Genomic DNA, 22,831 nt, shown 5'->3' on the forward strand with positions numbered 1-22,831 from the left:
GACTTTTTTTCTTGTCTTTTCTTTTTATTAAGTAGGCTCCACACCCAGCATGGAGCCCAATGTGGGGCTTGAACTCACCACCCTAAGACCAAGACCTGAATTGCGATGCAGTCAGATGCTTAATCGACTGAGCCACTGGTGCCCCTATGATCAACCTCTCTAAGCCTCAATTTCTTGATCCATAAATGGGAACAGTAGTCATTCCTGTCCCATAGAGTTGTGAGGACCAAATTAAATGAAATGTGTATTTAGAACTTAGTAGCTGCTTAACAAATGCTAGGCATCATCATTTATTTTCACTAGCACTGGTTTTTCCACAACCTCATCAACATTGGATATTACCAATTAAAAAAATTATTTTAGAATAGTTGGTATAAACTATACTGAAGGGTGACTCCTGCTGTTCTTTCTTCCCATCCTGCTCCTCTCCCTCCTACTCTCCTCAGACTCTTTCTTCTCCCTCTTCAGTTGGAGATAGAGAAGGATACCAAGGGGAAAGGAAAAGTAACTAAAAATAAAAAAGACACCATTAAGTTGAGACATTGAGTTTTTACATGTAACCCCTGCTTCCGCAGACAACTGGCCAAAAAGGATGATCAAAGGATATAGGACACAATAGCTATGATATCAGATACATGCTGTGACTCTAAGCCTTGCCCAACGTGACCTTTTTTCACTCAATTCATTGAATCTATTTATTGGATCCTCACTATGGGCTACTCAATAGTAGGCACTAGAGCTAAGGATGGGAGGCTAGGAATGATCTATAAGCAGGTTCATTTTAAAAGCTCTAGCTGGGGGCAGGTGGCTCAGCGGTTGAGCACCTGCCTTCAGCCCAGGGCGTGACCCTGGAGACCTTGGATCGAGTCCCATGTGGGGCTCCCTGCATGGAGCCTTGTCTTGTCCGAAGACAGACAAGAGCAGTTTCTGCTTTCATGGAGTTAATATGCTATCAGTTTGGAAGGTAGGTGTGTGTGCGCGACAGGGACTCAGAGCTGGGGACACAGAACACAGAATTTTGGATGGTGAGTGGCACGAGAAAAACAGTGATGCATCTGGAAGAGTGACTGCTGAGCTGAGACCTGAGCTACGGGGAGCACTCCCTGCCTGCATTAAGATCCAGAAGAGTATTAACGACACTTAACAGCTAAGGACCAAGACTCGCAAGAGAGTATCAATCTCCATGACCTCGAGGAAAAGGCTGCAGGATCCTAAGGGAGCCTGAAACAGGATGAGGCCAGGTATGCGCCACCAGACCATGGAATGTAGGCCTTTGTATGTAAGGATTGGGTTTTTTCCCTAAGGATGGGAGGCCAGGGATGATCTATAAGCAGGTTTATTTTAAAAGCTCTAGCTGCAGGCAGGTGGCTCAGCGGTTGAGCACCTGCCTTCCGCCCAGGGTGTGACCCTGGAGACCCGGGATCCAGTCTCTCTGCATGTGTCTCTGCCTCTCTCTCGTGATTAAATAAGTAAAATCTTTAAAAGGGGAAAAAAAAATAAAAGCTCCAGCAGGAATGAACGGTAGGTGACAGGAGGGGCAGCTCGGGAGCAGAACCAGAACTCCGGTTCCGGCTTAACCCGAGCGCTCAGCATCCAGCACCCAGGACCCACCGCCTCCCGCGCCGCCGCGGCGCACACTGAGCGGAGGGGGAAAGACGCGGCTTGTACGTCGGCTCGGAGGCCCTGGCCCCGCCCACTTCCGCGACGCTCAGTTTCGGCGCCGGAGGCCGGGAGCGCTCCGCAGCGGGGCGGGACTTCCGGGGGGCGGGGCCTGGCCTCGGGTGGCTCTGCCTGCGCCTGCGCCGGCGAGTAGCAGCCCCGGAAATCGGAGCTCGGGTTCGCCAGAACCGCTGCCTGCGGCTACTGCTTCCGGGTCGGAGCTATGGCGGTGGCAAATTCAAGCCCCGTCAATCCCGTGGTGTTCTTTGATGTCAGCATCGGCGGCCAGGTGAGGTTCCAGGCCCGGCCGGGAGGGTTTCCCGCACCCGGGGGTAGCGGACTCGGGAAGCCAGAGGCGAAGCTGGACCGGGACCTACCGACCTGCGGGGCGGGGGGCTCGGGAGGGAGAAGAGTCGTCTCGCGCATCCCAGCGCCCCGCCGGGGGGCGGAGGGGACCGGGTCGCCCCTCCGAATCCCTGCTCGCTGAAGCCTTCTGACCGTGTCCCGCCGCCTGCAGGAGGTCGGCCGCATGAAGATCGAGCTCTTTGCAGACGTTGTGCCGAAGACGGCCGAGAATTTTAGGTAAGGGGATGCTCATCGGAACCGGGAGCCGGACCGGGCCTGCGTGCCGGCCCGCTCCCCGCCCTTGAGATCGGAGCTCCGAATTGCCCCCGTTTTTACCCTTCCCATCTCAGTTCATCGTAATTCTGGGTGTCGAGGCCGGCGGGCCCGCGGGGGGCTCAGGCCGCGCTCCCCTCCCCGCCCCTCTGCGCCAGGCGCGCCCGCCGCTGTGGGGTCACCGAGACTGAAGCATCCCCTCTTTTCCCTTTCAGGCAGTTCTGCACTGGAGAATTCAGGTCAGTCTCTCAGACGTGGTTGACTCGTCTGCTCGCTCCTGAAGGGTGTCCCGGGGCCGCAGTGGGGTTTTGGGGAACCACACCCGTAGGCCTTGAATGATTGCTGGTGCCGGTAGTAGAAGGTTAATACCCCAAGGGTCTGTCTTCAGTTCATTTGCCTCCTTTATCTCTCTCCTCCCCACCACCTTTAGGGAGTCTCTTGGCTCGAGTGTGTGGGAAGCTGGGAAGACCTGTCATTACTTGTCGTCATTCCAAGTCTCTTTCTTTTTGGTTATAGAAAAGATGGGGTTCCGATAGGATACAAAGGGAGCACCTTCCACAGGTAAGGCTTGGCAAACCATCCTGAGGGCTTTTAGAATTACTTTCTAAAAAAGTAATTTCTTACTTTTTTTTTTTTTAAGATTTTATTTATTTATTCATGAGAGACACAGGGAGAAGCAGGTTCCCTGCAGGGAGCCCGTCTTGGGACTTGATCCGGGGTCTCCAGGATCACACCCTGGGCCAAAGGCAGGCACGAAACCACTGAGCCACCCGGGCTGCCCTGTAATTTCTTACTTTCTTTAGAAAGTAAGATTCATTTCTTTAGAGGGAACTAAAACCATAGGGTATTTCCTAGATCTTGAGAAGGAATGTTTTTTGTGAACTCAACAATAGATTTGAAGGCTTATTAAAAACCAAGGGATCCCTGGGTGGCTCAGCGGTTTAGCGCCAGAACTTTGCCAACTGAATTCAGCAGAAATGCCAAGGTATTAACAGTAGGTGCAAGGTTACAATTAACAGTGTTCCCAGCCTCCTCTCCCCCATCCCCAGACCCCCAGGGATGGATTCTTATTAGCTAAAGCCAGTAAGAGCAGAACTTTTTTTTTTTTTTTTTAGAGCAGAACATTCTTTAAAAAGGAGGCAGCCCGCGTGGCTCAGCGGTTTAGCGCCGCCTTCAGCCCAGGGCGTGACCCTGGAGACTCGGGATCCCACGGCAGGCTCCCTGCATGGAGCCTGCTTCTCCCTCTGCCTGTGTCTCTGCCCCGCCCCCCACCTCTCTCTCTGTCTCATAAATAAATAAATAAATAAATAAATAATATAAATAAATAAATAAAGTCTTTAAAAAAAAAACCAAAGTTTAAAAAACGTTTTATTTTTAAATCAGTGTTAATCTAAAGTATAATGAGTACGTCAATGTTTTTCTAAATGACAGAACTTCTCTCAGAATCCTTTATTCTCTGTTTCAGGGTCATAAAAGATTTCATGATCCAGGGTGGGGATTTTGTTAATGTAAGTATTATTTCTTTGCTAATAAAGACCTGTAGGAATATTGGTTTTTATTACTGCTGTTGCTACTATTTTTTTTTGCTACGGAGTCCAGTCCTGAGGCTTGAAACAATAACCAAGTTTGATGAGGAAGAGGGGTGACAGGAATGTCCTTTAGAGTTGCTGGCTTTATACCATTAGGTGACAGACATCAGCACCCTGATTGAGTCACTGACTTCCAAATCAGACTTTTAGGGCCAGAAGCTAACTTTCCCAGCATGCCTATAGATGATCCATGAGAGATGCAAACTAGTTAGTCACATGAAACTTGGATAGAAATCAGATGCAATTGTTTTGTTTTGTTTTGTTTTCTAAATGGCAGTAAGTTCTCTTTCAGTGAGCTAAATGCTATGTCCTGTTTCCACATGCCTGGAAAGCTGAGTTTTTCATCAGAAACCGATTTAGTGGGCAAAGAATCAGAGCAACAGAGGTAGATCATTCTGGAAGGATGTTTCCTCTATTTACTAACGGGGCCCAGTAGAATGGCTCTTTGCTGCGATTAATGGACTTTCTTGTGACTAGACTGTATGTGTCTCTCATACCAAGCCTCTTCGCCTTCCTCTGACTCTGGAAGGTGCTGAATAAACCGTATCTCTTCTTCTTAAATCTACTTTTGTTTTTTTTTTTTTTTAATTTTTATTTATTTATGATAGTCATAGAGAGAGAGAGAGGCAGAGACTTAGGCAGAGGGAGAAGCAGGCTTCATGCACCGGAAGCCCGACGTGGGATTCGATCCCGGGTCTCCAGGATCGCGCCCTGGGCCAAAGGCAGGCGCCAAACCGCTACGCCACCCAGGGATCCCTCTACTTTTGTTCTTAACCAACCACTTGTGTGCATGTCTGTGGTCTTATTAATATCATTTGGTTAGTCATGTTGCTATTTTCTTGAGTCTTGGGAGATGTCTTTCTCCTTCTTATCTATATTTATTTAGTTAAACTTTGAGGAAATTTTAAAGACTTCCTTCCTGTCTAGAAAAGGTTACAAAGTGGCAGATTTTAGGCTGAACCAGACTTTTAGATACACGTTGTTTCATGTGTGTGATGTTGTAAAACTGGGACATTTCACCAGAAAATTCCAGAGTTTTGTTTCCTCTTTAAAGAATGGAAAACAAAAAAACAAAAAAAATAAATAAATAAATAAAGAATGGAAAACAGGTGTGCACTTGGCCTGTGTTTCTCATGTAGCAGCAATGGTTTGGGATCAAATAACTGTTCCTTTAATCAGGGTCTGTCCTTGCCATTTCACCTCAGTCACTACCACCTGCTTCCCTTACTTATGTCACTTGCCCCTGGAGGGCAAGTTTGCAACCCCTGGCTTCCACTGATGGTAGTAGGGCCTGGACAACTGTATACTTTGTGGTACCTGGTAAGAGGGGCTAAGAATCTATTCTCTGCCCTTTCTTCCTCTTTTCTTCCTTTTCATCTTTCTTTCTTTCTTTCTTTCTTTCTTTCTTTCTTTCTTTCTCTCTCTCTCTCTCTCTCTCTTTCTCCTTCCTTCCTTCCTTCTTTCCTTCCTTCCTTCCTTCCCTCCTTCCCATAGGCTCCTGTGTTGCTGTATTGTCTTAACAGGAGCAAGACCAGCTTCTTACTGGTCATTGCCAGGCACATCCAGTCACTTGCCAATAGCTCCAGGATCAGACAATATAGTCGGTCAGCCAGAAGGCTGAGTGTCAAGAAACAGTTGTTTGGTGCCACTCTTAGGAAAGAAAAAATAGAATGAGCAAGAAGCAGAAGTAGGATTTGAGACCTTTTAGAGTTGGACCAAGAATATGTATTTGTTTTAATAATTATTTTTTGGTTACAGAAGTGCAAAAAAGAAAATCATCTCTCAAGGAGTCTTGCTTTTCAAGGAATATATTCTTGGCATTTTAGTTTATAGCTGCCAGTCTTATTGTTACATATGTATGTATCTCAAATATAATGTTTAGCAGACTTAAGATCATGTATACATTTTAATTTTTTTATGCTTAATAATTGTCTACATTTTTCTGTCATTAAGTCACGTTATAATAGCTATGTAATATCCCATTATGAATAGATAACAAATTTATTTGATCAATCTACAATTGTTAAAAATTTAAGTTAGCTTTTTTTTTAATATGTATCTATTTAAATTTTAAGGCACTGCCTATTGTTTGTTCTGAGAATTTTTTTTTTAAACATTTATTTATTTATGAGAGACAGAGAGAGAGAGAGAGAGGCAGACTCCATGCCGGGAGCCCGACGTGGGACTCCATCCCGGGACTCCAGGATCGCACCCTTGACCAAAGGCAGGCGCCAAACTGCTGAGCCACCCAGGGATCCCCTGAGAATTAATTTTTGTTATTTTCCCTACTCTGGCTCCTGGAGAGCAATAGATCGCATAATTGTAGAGAAGGATGTGGGCAATGGTCTGTCCCCCAGGTTTATTGGGAAATTGGAAGTGAACTGGTTTTTCTCTTCTGTATATATGTAGGAGTTAAAGGTATAATAGCTCACATTTATATAGTGCTGTGTCAATTGCAGGGTCTCTTCTGATTGGATCTTCATGGCAGCAGTGTAGAGAGCAGGTGATTTCATCTTCACTTGATAGTTGAGAGAAGTGATGCTCAGTGATATGAAGTGACTTTCCCAGCTCATAAAGGATTGATCTGGAACTCACATCCAGATCTTTCCACTACACAGAGCTTGGTTTTAGTAATTTTTAACCAAATAAAGGTTCGATTTTGACAGCTTTTTTCCGTCTCTGGCTTATGTTAATCCCCTTTGGTAATCTTTGCCTCAATAAGGGCCCCTTGATTCTGCCCTAGGTCAGTGCTTTCCCTTTCTGCCATGCTCCCAATATTCTTTTTCCTTACTGGCTGGAAGAGATTGGTCTTTTGGCACCTTCTCAATATTACCTTTAGACCCCAGGGATTCTGCTTAAGGTACTGCAAATATGACTGTGGTCTAGTTGCTTTATTACCCTGATTTAAGTCGACTCCGCTGAAAAATGAGGAAGATGTTAGTGCTTATTCTGTGTGATTACTGAAAGAACAAAGAGATAATGCTAATAAAACTAGTTTAAGCAGAAATTGGGGATTTATGATAAGGTGTTTCATGAAACCCAAAGGAAGAAACAGGTCTAAAAACTGGAAAGCCATATGGAACTGAGGCACTCCTTTTATTTCTGTTTCTCCAGTGCTCTCTGTACCTGTATGTTGCCTTCTCTTTCTGTTCTCTAGTCCGCTTTACAGAAGATGGTCACTGCTAGCTTCCAGGTTTACATGATAAATTCAACCTTGAAGGGAAGCATCAGTCTTCTTTCCCGATTCCCAGAGAAGGAACTTTAGTTGGTCCTGCATTGTTTGGGCATCCTCCCCTGGACCAATCAGCTCTGATCCGGAGGGTAGTAGTATCTGTATAGACTAGACTTCCAAGAACCCACCCACTTGCATAGGTTGGGGAGGTAGGGAGATAGTGGTCAGTTAAGTGGGTAATTTTATTTGACTCCAGGCACAAGAGTCTTCAGGAGTGGCAAGGATTATGTACATGATGGTTGTACTATTGTTCCCTACTTTGCCTCTGTCTAAACCGAGCTTTTAGAAGTCTAGCTGTGACCTGTCGGACCCAATCTGTGCAGTGCCCTGGCCAGTCTGTGGGCTGCAGGTGCCTTGTATGGGGGTGGCTTTGATTGTACAATGGGGTCAAAGAGGTGTGGTTCTCAAAGGGACCTTCAAGAGGAAGAGTATACCTGAAGAGTGTTGCTGTGGTGCAGCAGCATTCCTCCTTTGGGCTTCAGGGGATGCCCAACACTCAAAACTTGCTAACACTTCCTTTCTCTCTGCTCAGGGAGATGGTACTGGAGTTGCCAGTATTTACCGGGGGCCATTTGCAGATGAAAATTTTAAACTTAGACACTCAGCTCCAGGCCTGCTTTCCATGGTAAGTGAGGTCCAGTCATGGTTTTTTGTTTTTTGTTTTTTTAAGATTTTTATTTACTTATTCATGAGAGACCCACAGAGAGAGAGAGGCAGAGACACAGGCAGAGGGAGCAGCTGACTCCATGCAGGGAGCCTGATGTGGGACTTGATCCTGGGTCTCCAGGATCAGGCCCTGGGCTGGAGGCAGCACTAAACTCCTGACCCACCCAGGCTGCCCAACCAGTCAAGGCTTTGGATTAGATTTGTATGCAGCAGATTTCTGGGCCCCTTTTGAGCCCAGTGATGTCTCTTAGGATCAAAGCAAACTCTTCTCTTGCTTGTCCCAGGACTCACCTCTGCTTCACCTCCTTTCCCAGTTGGCTTTGGTTTTGTTCAGCTGGGCCCCCTAGCAATCTGGGAAACCAAAATTGAACTCTGATGTGTGTTTTCTTACCTTTGTCTTAGCCAGGATATGCAGCTTGGCATCCAACCCTGTTGCTCAGAACACAGCCAGTTCTGCTTTTAGGCCCAACATCCATGCACTTGGCACGCCACCCACCAGGATTCCCAAGGCACCTTCCCACTCATGCCACCTCCTGGCTGGTCCTCCTCTGGGCTCACTGACCACTCCTGGTCCCTGAGCACCCTTTCCTACCCCCTCCCTTCTCTCCCTCCCCTTTCTCAGCTCCCTGCCTCATCTATCCCACTCGTGCTCACTCTGCTGCATGTTCACTCCCTCGTCTTCCTCTTACTCATCCTGTCCTAATTTTTCCTTACTCATCCCACCTTGCATTCCTTTCATTCTTGAATCCCCTCCGTGCTTTCCCTCATCACCCATTTCCCTGGCAGTGTCTCTAGTCTTGCTCTCCCTGATCTAGTATTTCCAGGCACCCGCTCTGTGCTCACTTGCATAACCTTCCACTTATTTAGGCAGGCATTCATCAAGTGAAGGTTTTCTGACACCCAGTCTGTTTCAGACAGGTGTACAGTACTCCGGTACAGACCTGATCCCTGCCCTTCTGACACTTAACATCTAATGGGGGAATCACTCATGCAAAATGACAAGCCCAGTGTAGTATAATTCACACTACTGCCTGTTGAGATAAGGGCTCCTCCGGGTATGTAAAAGTACTGGGAGGGCCCCGCAGCATGAGAGTAAGTACTTCAGGAGTCAGGCTTCAGAGGAGGGTGGTGTGAAATAGGGTGGCAGTCAAGAGGCTGAAGTGAGGAAGGATGAGAACATCTCTTATGAATGGGAGAGGGAAGGGCCAGTAGAGACCCCTGGAGAGGCAGGTGGGTCTAGCTCCTTAAGGGTTTTAAATGAAAGTAAAGATGAAGTGTGTGGAGTTCCTTGCATAGGTTATGGAGAGCCATACGCTTTTTTGAGCAGGGTCAATAAACTTTGTGATTTAGGATGAAGCTCCTGGCTGCGGGGTGAGTGGCAGATGGGAATATGGAGGTGGGCGCAAGGAAGCTAGTCAGGATGCTGTCATGAGAATTGGGCAAGACCAGACCAGCAAACTGTGCAAACCCCATTTTTGGAAAGCCAGGCTGGGTAATCACGGGTAAATGCTGCAGGAGATGCTTAGGTGGGCCTGGATCTTTGCTAGGAGGGCTGGAACCCTCTACGGGCATGCCCCTATGTTAGCATCTATGGAGGAGTCAGAAAAATGGAAGGAAACAGTGTCTGCTCCCTCAAGCTGACACTGGTGAAGTTGTGCTATCACAAATCATGTGCAGAACTGTTTATGTTTCCATCCTCCTCTAAATCGTAAGTTCCTTAAGGGCAGGGACTGGGCCTCAGTGGTCTTAAAGCCCTACTACTTGAGACAGAAAGGCGTGGAGCAGATACCGATGAATGACCAAAAGATCAGCATGATGGCTAACATTTATTGGCCAATTGCTCAAAAAGCACTGTATTTGCATTAATTCATTTTAATACTCTCAGCATCCCTTTGAGATAGGTATAAATGAGAACCCCGAGGCCCAGAGAGGGTATGTGAATAAACTAAGGTCACACAGTCTGTGGTGGAGCTGGGATTCCAGCTAGGTCATCATCTGGCTCTAGAGCTTATTCTCGAAAGCAGTAAGCTGACCTGCCTGAGAATTAATTAATGAGTGGCTGAGGACAGAGAGCGTCTCCTGAGCTATAAAAATGTATATGATGGTTCTCTGGTTTGTTTGCTAATAAATGTTCATACGCCAAGCAGCAAGGTAGATTGATTGACTGGTTGCTTGTTAGGTGGAAAGGAGGAAGCAGAGATTTGGGAGCCCTGAGAAGTCTGTCCCTCATTGCACAATGTGTGCCCTCTCTGACTGGCTTAGGCATTCCCTTGCTTTCGTGCAATGAGCTGTTCTAAATACACGCAGAAAACCCAAAAGTAGCCTCATCTTACGTGGGGCATTTCTAAGTATAACTAAAAATCCTCAGTGAGGTAGTGAGCACGTTCCCCTAGACAGTGTCATGAATGTATTTCATACACACTTTTATCCCTGCACAGCTGAGCACAGAATTAACCAATTTAAATTCACGCAGCATCCAATTACTGCTAGTGGCCTATGTCATAATTTCCAGTCTTGTCTCGGTCATGTTAATCTTACGAGACTTGTGCTTTTAATAGTACTCTGTTTTCCACTTTTACTCCTTTTTTCCAAAACAAAGGAAGTATCCAATAAAATGTTCACATAGATCTTGTTGCAAGGCAGTGCTACTGAAAGGTAACTTGTCGATGTACAAAAGCCTGAATTTAGTGTATTAAAGGCAGTTCTGGAATACTAGCATGTAAAGTACAAAAGTACACTTCCTTAGAAAGTCAAATATCACCCTAGAAATTATGCCTCTGCATCGTATGTAATAATAGCCTCTTCTTATATAACACATTATGAAATGTAATGATATAGAAATAATTTTCAAGGGAGGATACAGGTAGAGACTTTCAGATTCTCAATTTAAAAAATTTTTGCTCCTGTAAAATTCAATAAGGATTTTGGGTGTAGCTGTAGAAAGCAAACATCATTGATTAAATGTAGTCCTTTGGGATCCCTGGGTGGCGCAGCGGTTTAGCGCCTGCCTTTGGCCCAGAGCGCGATCCTGGAGACCCAGGATCGAGTCCCACATCGGGCTCCCGGTGCATGGAGCCTGCTTCTCCCTCTGCCTGTGTCTCTGCCTCTCTCTCTCTCTCTGTGACTATAATACATAAATAAATAAAAAAAAAAATTTAAAAAAATTTGAAAAAAAAAAAATAAATAAATGTAGTCCTTTTCTAGCATGGCACTAGCTTAGCAATTTCTTGCACTTTCTTAAAGGCATTTATTACCGTTGTCACGGTGCAGTACAAAGCTATTCAGACAAAAGAGCTTATGGCATAGGCAACAGGCTTTTTCTCAGTGGTATCTAATTTGTAACTATAATCCAGGTATAACCAGTATTGTATTAAATACAGCAAATCAGGTCCCATGAACAGTTGTTCCCACTTTAAAAATTCACACTGCAGGAGAACTGTGCCTTGATTCAAGGATCTAGCTCCTTGAGGGCAGTGATTATGTATTCTGTTTATGTCCTTGGATCCTAGCTCCGGGGACCTGGCTTATGGTAGATATTCAGTAAGGTTTGCTGAAAGAAAGGAATCAAGGCTACAGGCTCTTTTGAGAATCTTATCCTTTGGCTAGCATGGCCGGGAAAACTCACTGGAGATGTACTTGGTTTCTGTCAGGCAAACAGTGGTCCCAGTACAAATGGCTGCCAGTTCTTCATCACCTGTTCTAAATGTGATTGGCTGGATGGGAAGCACGTAGTGTTTGGTGAGTGCTATTCCTGTCCCAGAGTCCAGGCCCCATTCACACAGAGTGGGACTTCCAAAGGAGCCAGTCCCCAGGCTCTAGGCCCAAGAGGGTTCAGCTGATATAACTGGTCTGGGAAGGTGGAGGTGGTGGGAGGTGGGGAGGACATGTGCTTGGAGCACTAAAGGGAAGGGCGGAAGGGCTGTGTGATAGAGTGTGTGACCACTTGGCTGATCTGTGTGTCTGGGAGGGAAACCCAGATGGTATCACTGAAGAAACGCCATGCAGAGGCAGCATGGTATGGTAGGGCTTTGCAGTCGCTCAGACCTAGCGCTCTGTAACCTCTTACCTGTGACCTTGGGCAAATCATTTCACTTCCATCAGGTCCCAATTTTCTGATGGTAGGAGGAGGGTCAAATGAGATAATGGCTAACAGTGGGCATCAGAAGCTGGAAAGTGCTACGCAAATGAGAATAATAAAGTCTAGCTCTTATTCTTCCTACAGGAAAGATCATTGACGGACTTCTAGTGATGCGAAAGATTGAGGTGAGTCATGTTCTGATTTCCTGTATCTCGTCCGTTCTGGTCTAGGAGCCAAGTGTGTGAGGCCCGGGCCTGACCACCTCCAGTTACGTGGGCTCCCTCAGGAAGAGGGAGGAGTACGTGGCCCCTGCCTCCCTGTGTTTTCGGCCTGCAGCTTTGCATCTCTAGTGCACACCGAAGTTTGGCCTCTGACAGCCCTTTCACCTCCTTGATAAGATCCTACAGTGGATCCAAGATCCTTCATGACCTGGTTCCTGCCACCTCTGCACAGCCCCTTCTGCCTTTACTGCCTCCATATTACAGCCTCCTCAGGCTACTAGCTCTTCTCTAAATGTGCCATACACATTCCTGCCTCTGGCTCCTTTCTGCCCCTGAGCGTTTGCTCATGCTGTTTCCTCTACTGGAATGTCCTTCTCCTTTCTTTTTTTTTTTTTCTTTTAAATTTTTTTTTAAATTTTTTATTTATTCATGATAGTCACAGGGAGAGAGAGAGAGAGGCAGAGACACAGGCGGAGGGAGAAGCAGGCTCCATGCACCGGGAGCCCGACGTGGGACTCGATCCCGGGTCTCCAGGATCGCGCCCTGGGCCAAAGGCAGGCGCCAAACCGCTGCGCCACCCAGGGATCCCGTCCTTCTCCTTTCTTTTCCTCCTCTTTGGATCCACTGCCTCCTTCTAGGCCCAGCTCAGATATCTCCTGTGGTGTGAATCCTTCCTGACCTGCCGAAGCAGTGGTTGCTTCCTCTGCCCTGTTGTATAAACTGTCTTATAACTTATTGCCTTGTTACATATCATAGGTTTGATTTTTTTTTTTTTAACCTGTAGTACATTTTCTCTTTGATCTGGATTATCCTTACCCTTCTGCTAGGATGTGGATTGTTATCCTTTCAGTCCCTGAGTTCTCAGTCCAGAGCACAGGGGCTGACAGACATCAGTAAATGTTTGGTGAGCTTGTGTCTGAGTACGTGAATCTCCACTGTGCTTTCTCTCCTAGAATGTTCCCACAGGCCCCAACAATAAGCCCAAGCTACCTGTGGTAATCTCACAGTGTGGGGAGATGTAGTCCAGAGCAAGACTGACCATCAGGTACGTGTGGCTTTCTCCTCCTGGTTAGGAGTCCCCAGTGAAGACAGCATGATCTAGTGGAAGGAACTTCACACTTGAAACATGAGAACATGAGATTGAGCCCGTCTCTGGTCTCTGTGACCTTGGGGAAATCACCTTCCTTTCTGAGCCTGTTTTCCTCATCTGTCAAATGGGGACAATAGCGATCTCGGGCTCATTGTAAGGATCAAAAGAGAAAGGGTTATTGGGGTGTTTTTACTTTTCTACCACTTGGTGGTTTACAAAGTATCAACCTCAGAACCAGTAGGCAGTCTCCGACAGCACTGCCCGACTGTAGTTCCTTCCATTCAGGGCTCCTGCTGGAAGGACCTGCCTCCCCCCGCCTCCCCCCCTCCTCCCCCCCCCAGCAACTCCCTGCCGGGAGCAGCCTGGGCTGCCTGGAGCACAGCTGTCACGCCTCTCCTCAGAACTGATGCTCATTTCCAGGCCCTGACTTTGTATCTGCCAGCCTCATAAGTGAACGCAACATACTTCTCAGCCCATGTGGGCTCACTTCCTACCCATATTTGCCACTGCCTGCTCTTTGCCGGATGACAACTGAAAAATGCCTGTCTTTCAGGAGCTTATGGGGAGTAAGACACATTGTCCGAGGTGATCACTGGTAATATGAGTGACATTGCTAAGTGTTATCAGAGTTCAAGGGAGACATTGATCACTTCAGCTAGGTGTGGGGTAGTGGTGTTTTGCCTTGCTTTGCTTCCTTCCTTCCTTCCGTTTTCAAACCTGCAGAAAAGTTGGAAGAATGATACACTGAACACCCATCTATCTGCCTTTCACCCAGATATTCCAGTGGTTAAGATTCTCACTTACCATTTTTGCTTTAACTTGTTTTCTTTCTTTACCTTCTTGCCTCTCCTCTCTCCTGCTCCCCTTCTTTCCCTACTTCCTCCCGTCCTTTCTACCTTCATTCCTTCCATTGTTTTCCTTCCTTTCTTTCCCATTTGAAAGGTGAAGACTTTTTTTTTTAAAGATTTTATTTACTTATTCATAAGAGACACGCAGAAAGAGGCAGAGACACAGGCAGAGAGAGAAGCAGGCTCCATGCAGGGAGCCTGATGTGGGACTCATCCCAGATTCCAGGATCACGCCCTGAGCCAAAGACAGATGGCTCAACTGCTGAGCCCCCAGGCATCCTGAAAGGTGAAGACTTCTTGACACTTTACCCCTAAATACTTCAGCAAACAACTCCTAAAAATAGCATCCTATTTGACCACAGTAATATTTTTTTCACAGTAATGTTATTTAATATACATGTCCCAACTTCCCCAACTGTCCACATAGTAACTTTAATAGCTCTAAAAAAAAAAAAAAAGATTCAATGAAGATTCATATATTTCATTTGGTTGTTTATTTTTAATTATAAAAGTAATGTTGGGCAGCCCAGGTTGCTCAGTGGTTTAGTGCCACCTTCAGTCCAGGGTGTGATCCTGGGGACCCAGGATCAAGTCCCGCGTTGGGCTCACTGCATGGAGCCTACTTCTCCCTCTGCCTCTCTCTCTCTCTCTGTCTCTCATGAATAAATAAATTAAATATAAATGAATGAATGAATGAATGAATGAATGAATAAATAAATAAGTAAATAAATAAATAAATGTAACGTAATACAATCTTGAGAAAACAGTTCAAGTCCTTGTCATCTCTCCTCCCCCACCCCATCCATCCCACTTCTGTCCCAGGAGGTAGCTGCTTTATCAGTTTGATGTATGTCCTTCAGGGCCTTTTTTGTTCCTATCTTATTTTGGGAGGTTTTGTTTTTCCCAAATTTCGTCACACTATTTTGTTCATCACTTGTTTTCCATTTGGCAGATGTCTTGAAGACTTTTCCTCTCCCATCACATAAAACTACTTAGTACTAAAACAAAACTGACAATATTCTATGTTTGTAGCATATAGCATATTTTACCCTTCTCTTATGATTTGAATAGTTATAAATTCTGAACCTTAGTTCTCTATTTTATATGTTATAACTATTTTGTCCAGAATGTATTTTAAGCAAAAACTAGCAATGTGTTGGTTTTCTGAACATTGGTGATAACCTTTGTTAAGCAGAAGTTCTAAGTTTTGATGAGGTCAAAACTATCCGTCTTTTCTCTTACGGCTTTTGTGGTTTTGTTTTGTTTAGGAAGGTCCTTAATATCTCAGATCATAATGTCTTTTGTATTATTTCTAATATTTCTATGGTTTTATTTACATACTTAAAAAATTACCTAGAATTTATTTTTCTTTTCTCTGCTTTTGTTCCTCAGTGGAGATCTAGTCAAATGCCAGACCATTTTAATAACTGTACATACCTCTCTCTGTGATTTTGTGTTATAGCATCTGGCACTTACAGGCATTCATTAAAAATTTATTACATGAGTTAATAGAGAGGGAGAATGTCAGGCATTTTAGGCAGGGAACTGGTGTGCACAAATGCTGAGGCAGGCATGCACAAGTGTTTCCTAGAAGCTGAACGTGGTCCTCTCTCTTGTCCAGCAAAAGATCCCTTCTCAGGCACAGTTGACACCCTGAGGTTTCTTTTCTGCCAGTACCAGGGGTCCCTAGGGCTCAGCATGCTCTACTTCAGTAGTGTCTGGCTTTTCCCTCCTTCTCCCACTTAGTTCTTTGCTGAACCTAAATTGAGCTACTAGGTCCTTTTCCTTCTAAGGATTGACCACTGATCACTACCGGAGGACAGAGATAAAAAGAATATGGAGTTCAGAAAACTGGAGGACAGAGATAAAAAGAATATGGAGTTTAGAAATTTTTGCTTGGGGCTTCTTTTCTTTATTTTTCTGAGTCCCTTATAGAAAGTTCGTGGAAATCCTTGTTGGGGGCTTGATTTCTGAGGGTGGTAATCACAACCCTCCCCTTCTCATCTCTTATTAGCAAAGGGTATGTAAACCTTTGCCCCCATGGAAGCCTCTCTTCTCGGCCTGCAACCCAAGCAGAATAAATTCCACAGGGTCCATTTGACGTTCCAGAGGCTTCTTAGACCAGAACTGTCCAATAGAAATTCCTTTCTGGGATGGTAGAAATGTTCTATATCTGTGCTGTCCATCATGCAGCTCCAGCCACATGTGACAGTTGAGCACTTGAAATATGTGGCTGATGTGACTGAAGGACTGAATTTTTAATTTAATTTTAATTAAATATAAGTCTGATACCTCCAATTCAGTTTCTTACCCCTGACTTGCTCAGAATTGAACTTTTCATAGCTAATACTTAGAGGCAACATCATAATGGCAGTTACGTTTATTGCATACTTTTTGTGCTAAATACTGAGCTAAGAACTTGAATTATCTGATTTAACTTTACCAAAAATCTTTATCATAAGCTTTAAGGTGTTAGGGATTTAGGTGGCAGTACTGACCCCACTTTGGGTTTCTCAGTACTGTGATTTGGAAGAAAGGAAAAGTGGAGATTAATTCCCTAGAGAACAGTTGTCATCCCATCATTTTTCTTCCCAGCTCTAAAGTTACAAGCATCTCTAATTCCTATGGGAATGTTTTAGATTCCTCCAGTTGTGTGGGGCAGGATAATGGTCGACAGCTAATATAGATGCTGTTTTCAAACCCTACTGGGCAGTATTTCTCAAACCTTAATGTACTTATGAATCACCAGGAGATCTTGTTAAAATGCTGGTTCTGGTTCAGTGGGTCTGGATAGGGCCAGAGATTTTGCATTTCTAAGCAGCACTCAGGAGATGCTAATGCTGACTTTGAGTGGCAGGGCTATAGTAGAATAACAGAACCTGCTTTTTAATTAAGAAGCCTCCATATTCCAATGAGAAAAGACCCAGAAGGAGATCCTTTCTTGGTGGCACTGGTCCGGCAGGAATCTACTGCATTGAAATCAGGATATCACCAAATCATGCATATGGGGCCTTGCGCCTAGGCACTGGAAATAAAAGAAGATGGGAAGGAGATAGAAGATGGTGCCAGTGGCTTGATGAGCTGTATCTCCTTAGGAAGCACTTCTGGAACTTCTGTGTTTTGCCTTAGGTCCTGACTTTGGTTTTAGTGAGCATGAAGTTTTCTGTACAACTCTAGATATATAGAAACCATGGTTTTATTTCCGTGGGTGCTGTGAAAGCTTTTTACGATGAATTTGATTAGGTATACCTAAGTGACCCTTGGCCCTCATGATTCTCCTGCTGTAGTCTAGGCCAGTTTCTTTGCTACTTAGGACTACTTGGGGACTGGTCTGGAGCCTCTGGTTTGAGAGTCTCTTGGAAAGGGGAGTAGCTGAGAGCTCTGGCAGTCCAGCTAGTCTGGATTGCTGCTCTTCCAATTATCCCCAGACCTGGTACCTGTAGCAAGCAGTACATAGCTTTCTTCCATCCCCAAGTTCCCTAAAGAATCGAATCACTTGCGGTCATCTGTTAACGCTACTAATTCCCAGATCCCTTTTCTGGAGAGTTTGAGTGAGTGAGTGTGAGGTAGGATCCAGGACGCTATGTTTGTAACAAGCATTTCAGGTGCTTCTTAGAGGAATATGGGTAACGCTGCTTTAGGTGGTGCTGTGATGAGTACCTTTTAACAGTGTGGCATCATTCAAATTCAAATGGTGATCAGATTAAAAGTTAATTAACCTGTGGGTGGTGGCTAGAACAGTGGTGAAGGTGCTATTGGAATGGTGGAGCTTTAGGAAACACTTGTCCCCCATTCTGGGATTACCCATAGATGTGATATGTTCCTGTAGAGGAAGATGATGAGGTATGTTGGTGGCACATGGACTGGTCCTTCATTCTTTCCACAGTACGCACTAATGGATTAAGATGGGCCCCATGCTGCATATGAGACTGCAAATTTGAAAAGCCCAGTTCCTGTCCCTAAGGAACTCACAGTCTCTTGGGGAAACTGACAATTATAGTGCAAAGAGCACTGGACTAGAGGCTTCAGAACAAAGTAAGGAAAGCTGGAATGCCTATGTCTGCCTGAACCAGTCTGGGGAGACTACAGGAGAGATGCTGCTCTGGCTGGCTGAGTAGGTGAAAGAAAAGAACTTCTCAGGTGGCTAAAACGGAAGGGCATTCCAGGCAGAGGGAACAGCATGAGCAAGAAAGCACAAAAGCAGGAAACAGCAGGAATTGTAAGGGAAACTGCACCTAATTCATATGGCCAAAGCAGGAAGGTGTTTAAAGCAAAAGGTAAGGGGTAGGGCTGGAGAAGGCCAGGGCCAGTTGTGAGATCAGGGCACGCTGAGATACTCATGTTATCCTGAGAGGGCTTCAGGCAGTATGCACATTTGTTCCCTCCTGGGGTGAGAGTCCATGGTACTCTGGGCATTGTCAGAAAGGAGCCTTGCCTGGCCCTCCAAAAAGAACCAGGCCAACAGGAGCCACTGGAAGATTCTGAGCAGGACATTGTGATTGAATTTTCTTGTTCCAATGATGATTCTGGCAGCAACGTATAGGAGAAGCTGAGGTCGGTGAGGTGTCCACTGCAGAAGTCCGGGCCAGAGAAAAGGTTCCCCATGAAAATACAGGTCTAGGAAGCACCAGAGATTTGACAGCAAATATTTGCATGCCTGCTGGGTGTGTGACACTGTTGTCGCCTGCCCTGAAAGACAGAAGCCTTGCCAGCCAAAAGGAGAGGGAGGGAGAATGGCTTCATTCCAGTCCAATCTAGGCACAGCTCCGGGTAGTGATCACAGGGATCAGGTCTCACACTGAGCTACACCAATCAGTGAAATACCATGTAGCCTGAAAAAGAAAAGGTAGATCTGAGGGGGGGGGGACAGATTTCTAGGGAATCTTTTTTTGGTTATTAAAGAGTATCATTTACTCTTCCTTTTTATTTATTTTTTTTTAAGATTTTATTTATTTATTCATGAGAGACACAGAGAGAGACAGACACAGGCAGAGGGAGAAGCAGGCTCCATGCAGGGAGCCGGATGCGGGACTGGATCCCGGGTCTCCAGGATCACGCCCTGGGCTGAAGGCGGTAAGCTAAAGCGCTGAGCCACCCGGGCTGCCCATTTCTAGGGAATGTTAAGGGACAAAGTCAAGATTTAGTACATTTGAGTGTTTCAGGAATTACTATAGTGAAATTAAGCCAACTGTTAATAATAGTTACTTGTGTAGTGTAGAGACGGCAAAGAGTCTTTTTCCCCCCATTTCTATCGTCCTGTGTATGCTTGAACTTTCTTTATTGAGCGTGTATCTTATAATAGAAATAAAATTGTGTATATACGGAGTTTTAACTGATCCTAGTTCCTCGCAGCTGCTCCCAGGAGCATGTGGCTAACCAGCCTGGTCCCTCCCATCTCTCCGGTCTAGGCACAGCAGCGGTGCCTTCCTGGGTACTGGCACAGTACTTGGTCCATCTCCGTACGGCATCTAACGTGGCACATTACCCTTGTTGGCCTGGTCTTCTCTAGACAGAACTCCTTGAGGCAGGGACCACGCTGACTCACACAGCACCTGGTCTACAATAGAGCTTAGGTCCTGGAGCACCATGGGACGGACAAAGTGCATGTACGCAGTTTTATACATTCTGCTTTGGGGCCTACGGGTAAACTTCTGAGCCTGCCGCCGCCTGACACCAGGACTCCCTGTCCCCTGAAGGGGAAGGGGTGTGGCCACATGTAGGGGGAAGGAGACAGGGTAGTTTCTGAGTGTACTCACTCTGTTCTTAAAGTTAACTACCAAGGCCATAAACAGAGGGTGTGGACTTTACTTTCTCTATGACACTGGGACCAAAACCTGCAAGGACGAAGGATTGCTCTTTGTTCTAGAGCTCCACAGAGAGCCATCGAGTTCTGGCAAAAAGCACACAGACTTTGGAGCCAAGGAGACCAAGAAGCCCCATCACCGTCAAACCATTAAACCCTGAGAGACCCTAGTTTCCTCTTCTGCTTGATTACAGATAACATATCCTGCACAGTTTGTGAAGGGTAAATAAATGAGGTGATATGCATGGCCATAAATATTAGTTTCTTTCTTTTTGGTTCTTGTGTAATATACTCTCAAATTTATCATGAGGAACCAAAGGTCTGACAGTGGGCACGAGTCAGGCCAGTTCTGCTCTTTGGGGAAAAGCAGGTTAGGAGTGTAGACAAGAGCTGGGAGTGTTGTGTCTCATGGAATGTCCCCTTCAGTTGCATCCGAGCTGCTTCTTTTCCATCCCTAACAGACCTCCACCTCTGCCACCGTAGGCCTTCCCTTGCTCTGGGTGGCGCTTTGAGGGAGATCATCTGGATTGGCCCCTGTGTTTGCTTCCCTGCCTGCTGCTGACCTTTCTGATCAAGAGACCTTGGAAGTGTCACAGATTCAGAACCCAAGACTGTTTACATTTTCGATTGTAAATAAAGTTTTGTTTTGTTTTGTTATATGTGTTGTTTTTAACCGATTATAATGATAGCCTAACCTGTCTCCTCACACCTTACCTTCACCTAGAAGGACTAGCTCTCGCCAGAGGCTAGCATGGACCGGAGCCAAACTGTCCCTGTGGTTAGGTGATGCCTCAGACTTGCAAGCAACTGTAGCACTCCCTTCTTTGGTTCCAGCTGGTTGGGCAAAGGCGGCAAAGCTCCAGGGCTATAAGTACAATTTATTCCAAGGATGTTCCCAGGTTCAGTTTGGTTGGTTCTGGAGCCTGTGGGAAAAGGGTCACTAACTTGGGATATTTTTGGATCCGAGACCATTTGGTACAATGTGTCTCAGTCATGATGAAGTGAGAATAATGTATTCAAATCTTAGTTTTAATCTGAGGTCTTTTTTAAAGATTTTATTTATTTGAGAGAGCACAAGCTGGGGAGAGGACTCTGGGATCATGACCTGAGCTGAAGGCAGATGCTTACTGGCTTGAGCCACCCAGGTGCCCCTGGGGTCATTTTTTAAACAGTAGAGGTCTTGAGAAGTTCTCTTCCCCTTTCAGAACCTCAGTCTTCTCATCTGTAAAATGGGGATAATAACACCTACCTACCTCATAGCATTGTTGAAAGAGTCAAATAAGAACATGGATATGAAGGTAACTGCCTTGGAAAATGCTTATCCTGAAAGGACATGGCCCAACATGGAAAGACCCCACTGAGCATAATGTTCAAGGGGTAAAAAAAAAGTTCCATGGTGGGACACCAGGGTGGCTCAGTGGTTGAGCGTCTGCCTTTGACTCAGAGCGTGATCCTGGAATCCTGGATCGAGTCCCACATTGGGCTCCCTGCATGGAGCCTGCTTCTCCCTCTGCCTGTGTCTCTGCTCCCCCCCACCCTTCTCTCTGTGTCTCTCATGAATAAATAAATAAATCTTTAAAAAAAAAAAAAAGCTCTATGGTGTTCCTTTCATGAAGCCGTTTCTTGCCATCTCTCTTGGCTCATGGGCAGGGATGACTCACAACTCCTGGCAGTGGCAGAGGTAGCGCAGAGCTGAATTCTGTGACAGAAGAGAACCTGTTTAAAAGTGCCATTTCAGTGTATTGGGGTGCTATACAAAGGCCCTACAGTATAGATATTTGCAACTCTCTATAGCTAAGTAGACAGGGTTCAGGTGACAAAGTGAAGAAAGGACAACCTAATGGTGGAGAGTTCTTTAACCAGACAAGGTGGAATTAGAGAAAGAGGAAGAAGGATCAGCAGCTGAGATCCTGAGTTGATGTTCTTGTGATGCGTCATTCAGTTGAATCCAGTTACTTTTGGCATCTGCATTCTAGGCCAGTCTCTGTCCTGGGCACAGGAGTTGCAAGATGAGTAGGATGTGGCCCATGCTTGTGGCAGGAGTTAGGCACATTTCAATTCAGTGTGGTATTAGAATGTGAACCAGGAAATATGGGTGTGTTGTGTTGTTTTGTTTTGTTGCTATGTCCCCTGCACCTAGAAAGGTATCTAGTATCTAGTACGTGCTCAAGGAATAGCTGTTGTGTGGGTGGTATGTACAATGGTATGCTGTAGGGGTGGGGGGTAGAGGAGTAGCATGAAAGGAAGAGGTAACATTTGAGTTAATTATGGACAGATTGAGGGCTTTCTAGGGAGAGGAACTATGTTCTTGGGCCAGACTCTGTTAGAGATGGAAGACAGGGTGAACATTATTTTGCAATGGAGATTCTTGGAATGAATCTCTTTGCCTTTCCTATCACTTAAGGGTGGCACTGAAGTTGTCCAAACTGGTCACCATGCTGGGCAGTGTACTAGCAAGGGGCTAGCAAACTTTGGAGCAGAAAGCTCCCACCTTGGAGCAGGGGTTGAATTTTGACATGAACTATTTATTCTCTAGGGCATCAGTATCATCTCTGCGGCTATGGAGGTGGCTACAAGGAAACTAGTTTCTTAAGTAACTCATCTTTATACTCATTGAGCATGAAGAGAGGCTTAGTGTGGATAAGTAATGATACTTTTAAGTAACATTTTAAAGACAAATCTTACAGAATTGATATTGCTGTTTGAGAAGCCATCCCTTCAAAGCAGTTACAGAGGGAATATTGCTCATTTATTCACAGAGGTGCTGCTCCCATTGTTCTTTTTTTTTTTTTTTTTAAGGTTTTATTTATTTATTCATGATAGAGGCAGAGACACAGGCAGAGGGAGAAGCAGGCTCCATGCAGGGAGCCCGATGTGGGACTCGATCCCGGGACACCAGGATCATGCCCTGGGCCAAAGGCAGGTGCTAAACCACTGAGCCACCCAGGGATCCCCTGCTCCCATTGTTCTGTCTTTGTAACTCTACTTTGGAAGAAAGGTCGCAAACCTATAGGGCACACTTTTAAA

The 22,831-nt window shown here is 45.6% G+C and overlaps 1 protein-coding gene across 5 annotated transcripts; it reads left to right on the top strand.

The window, feature by feature from the left end:
* The first annotated feature begins 1,798 nt into the window (after positions 1-1,798).
* Positions 1,799-20,461, top strand: PPIH (peptidylprolyl isomerase H). Of its 5 annotated transcripts, XR_005985298.1 has the most exons (11): positions 1,799-1,948; positions 2,177-2,241; positions 2,493-2,516; positions 2,794-2,838; positions 3,743-3,785; positions 7,631-7,723; positions 11,415-11,502; positions 11,987-12,027; positions 13,017-13,108; positions 19,410-19,607; positions 19,868-20,461. XR_005985298.1 is itself a non-coding variant. In XM_041738850.1 (10 exons), the coding sequence occupies exons 1-9, from the start codon at positions 1,883-1,885 to the stop codon at positions 13,083-13,085; spliced, it is 534 nt and encodes a 177-aa protein (XP_041594784.1). In that variant the 5' UTR covers positions 1,799-1,882; the 3' UTR covers positions 13,086-13,108; positions 19,410-20,461. The 5 variants fall into 5 exon arrangements, 4 of the variants coding, with proteins under 4 accessions (XP_041594784.1, XP_041594787.1, XP_041594785.1 ...); XM_041738850.1 differs by having other exon boundaries at positions 19,410-20,461; XM_041738853.1 differs by lacking the exon at positions 19,410-19,607.
* The last annotated feature ends 2,370 nt before the right edge of the window (positions 20,462-22,831 follow it).

This window comes from Vulpes lagopus, chromosome 23 (genome assembly GCF_018345385.1).
Source record: "Vulpes lagopus strain Blue_001 chromosome 23, ASM1834538v1, whole genome shotgun sequence".
Lineage (NCBI taxonomy): Eukaryota > Metazoa > Chordata > Mammalia > Carnivora > Canidae > Vulpes > Vulpes lagopus.

Bases quoted from the DNA above. Each gene is read 5' to 3' on its own strand.
- PPIH (XM_041738850.1), top strand. From the start codon at position 1,883: ATGGCGGTGGCAAATTCAAGCCCCGTCAATCCCGTGGTGTTCTTTGAT. The intron at 2,242-2,492 runs GTAAGGGGATGC...TTTCCCTTTCAG, and splicing joins AAGACGGCCGAGAATTTTAG to GCAGTTCTGCACTGGAGAAT. The intron at 3,786-7,630 runs GTAAGTATTATT...CTCTCTGCTCAG, and splicing joins AGGGTGGGGATTTTGTTAAT to GGAGATGGTACTGGAGTTGC.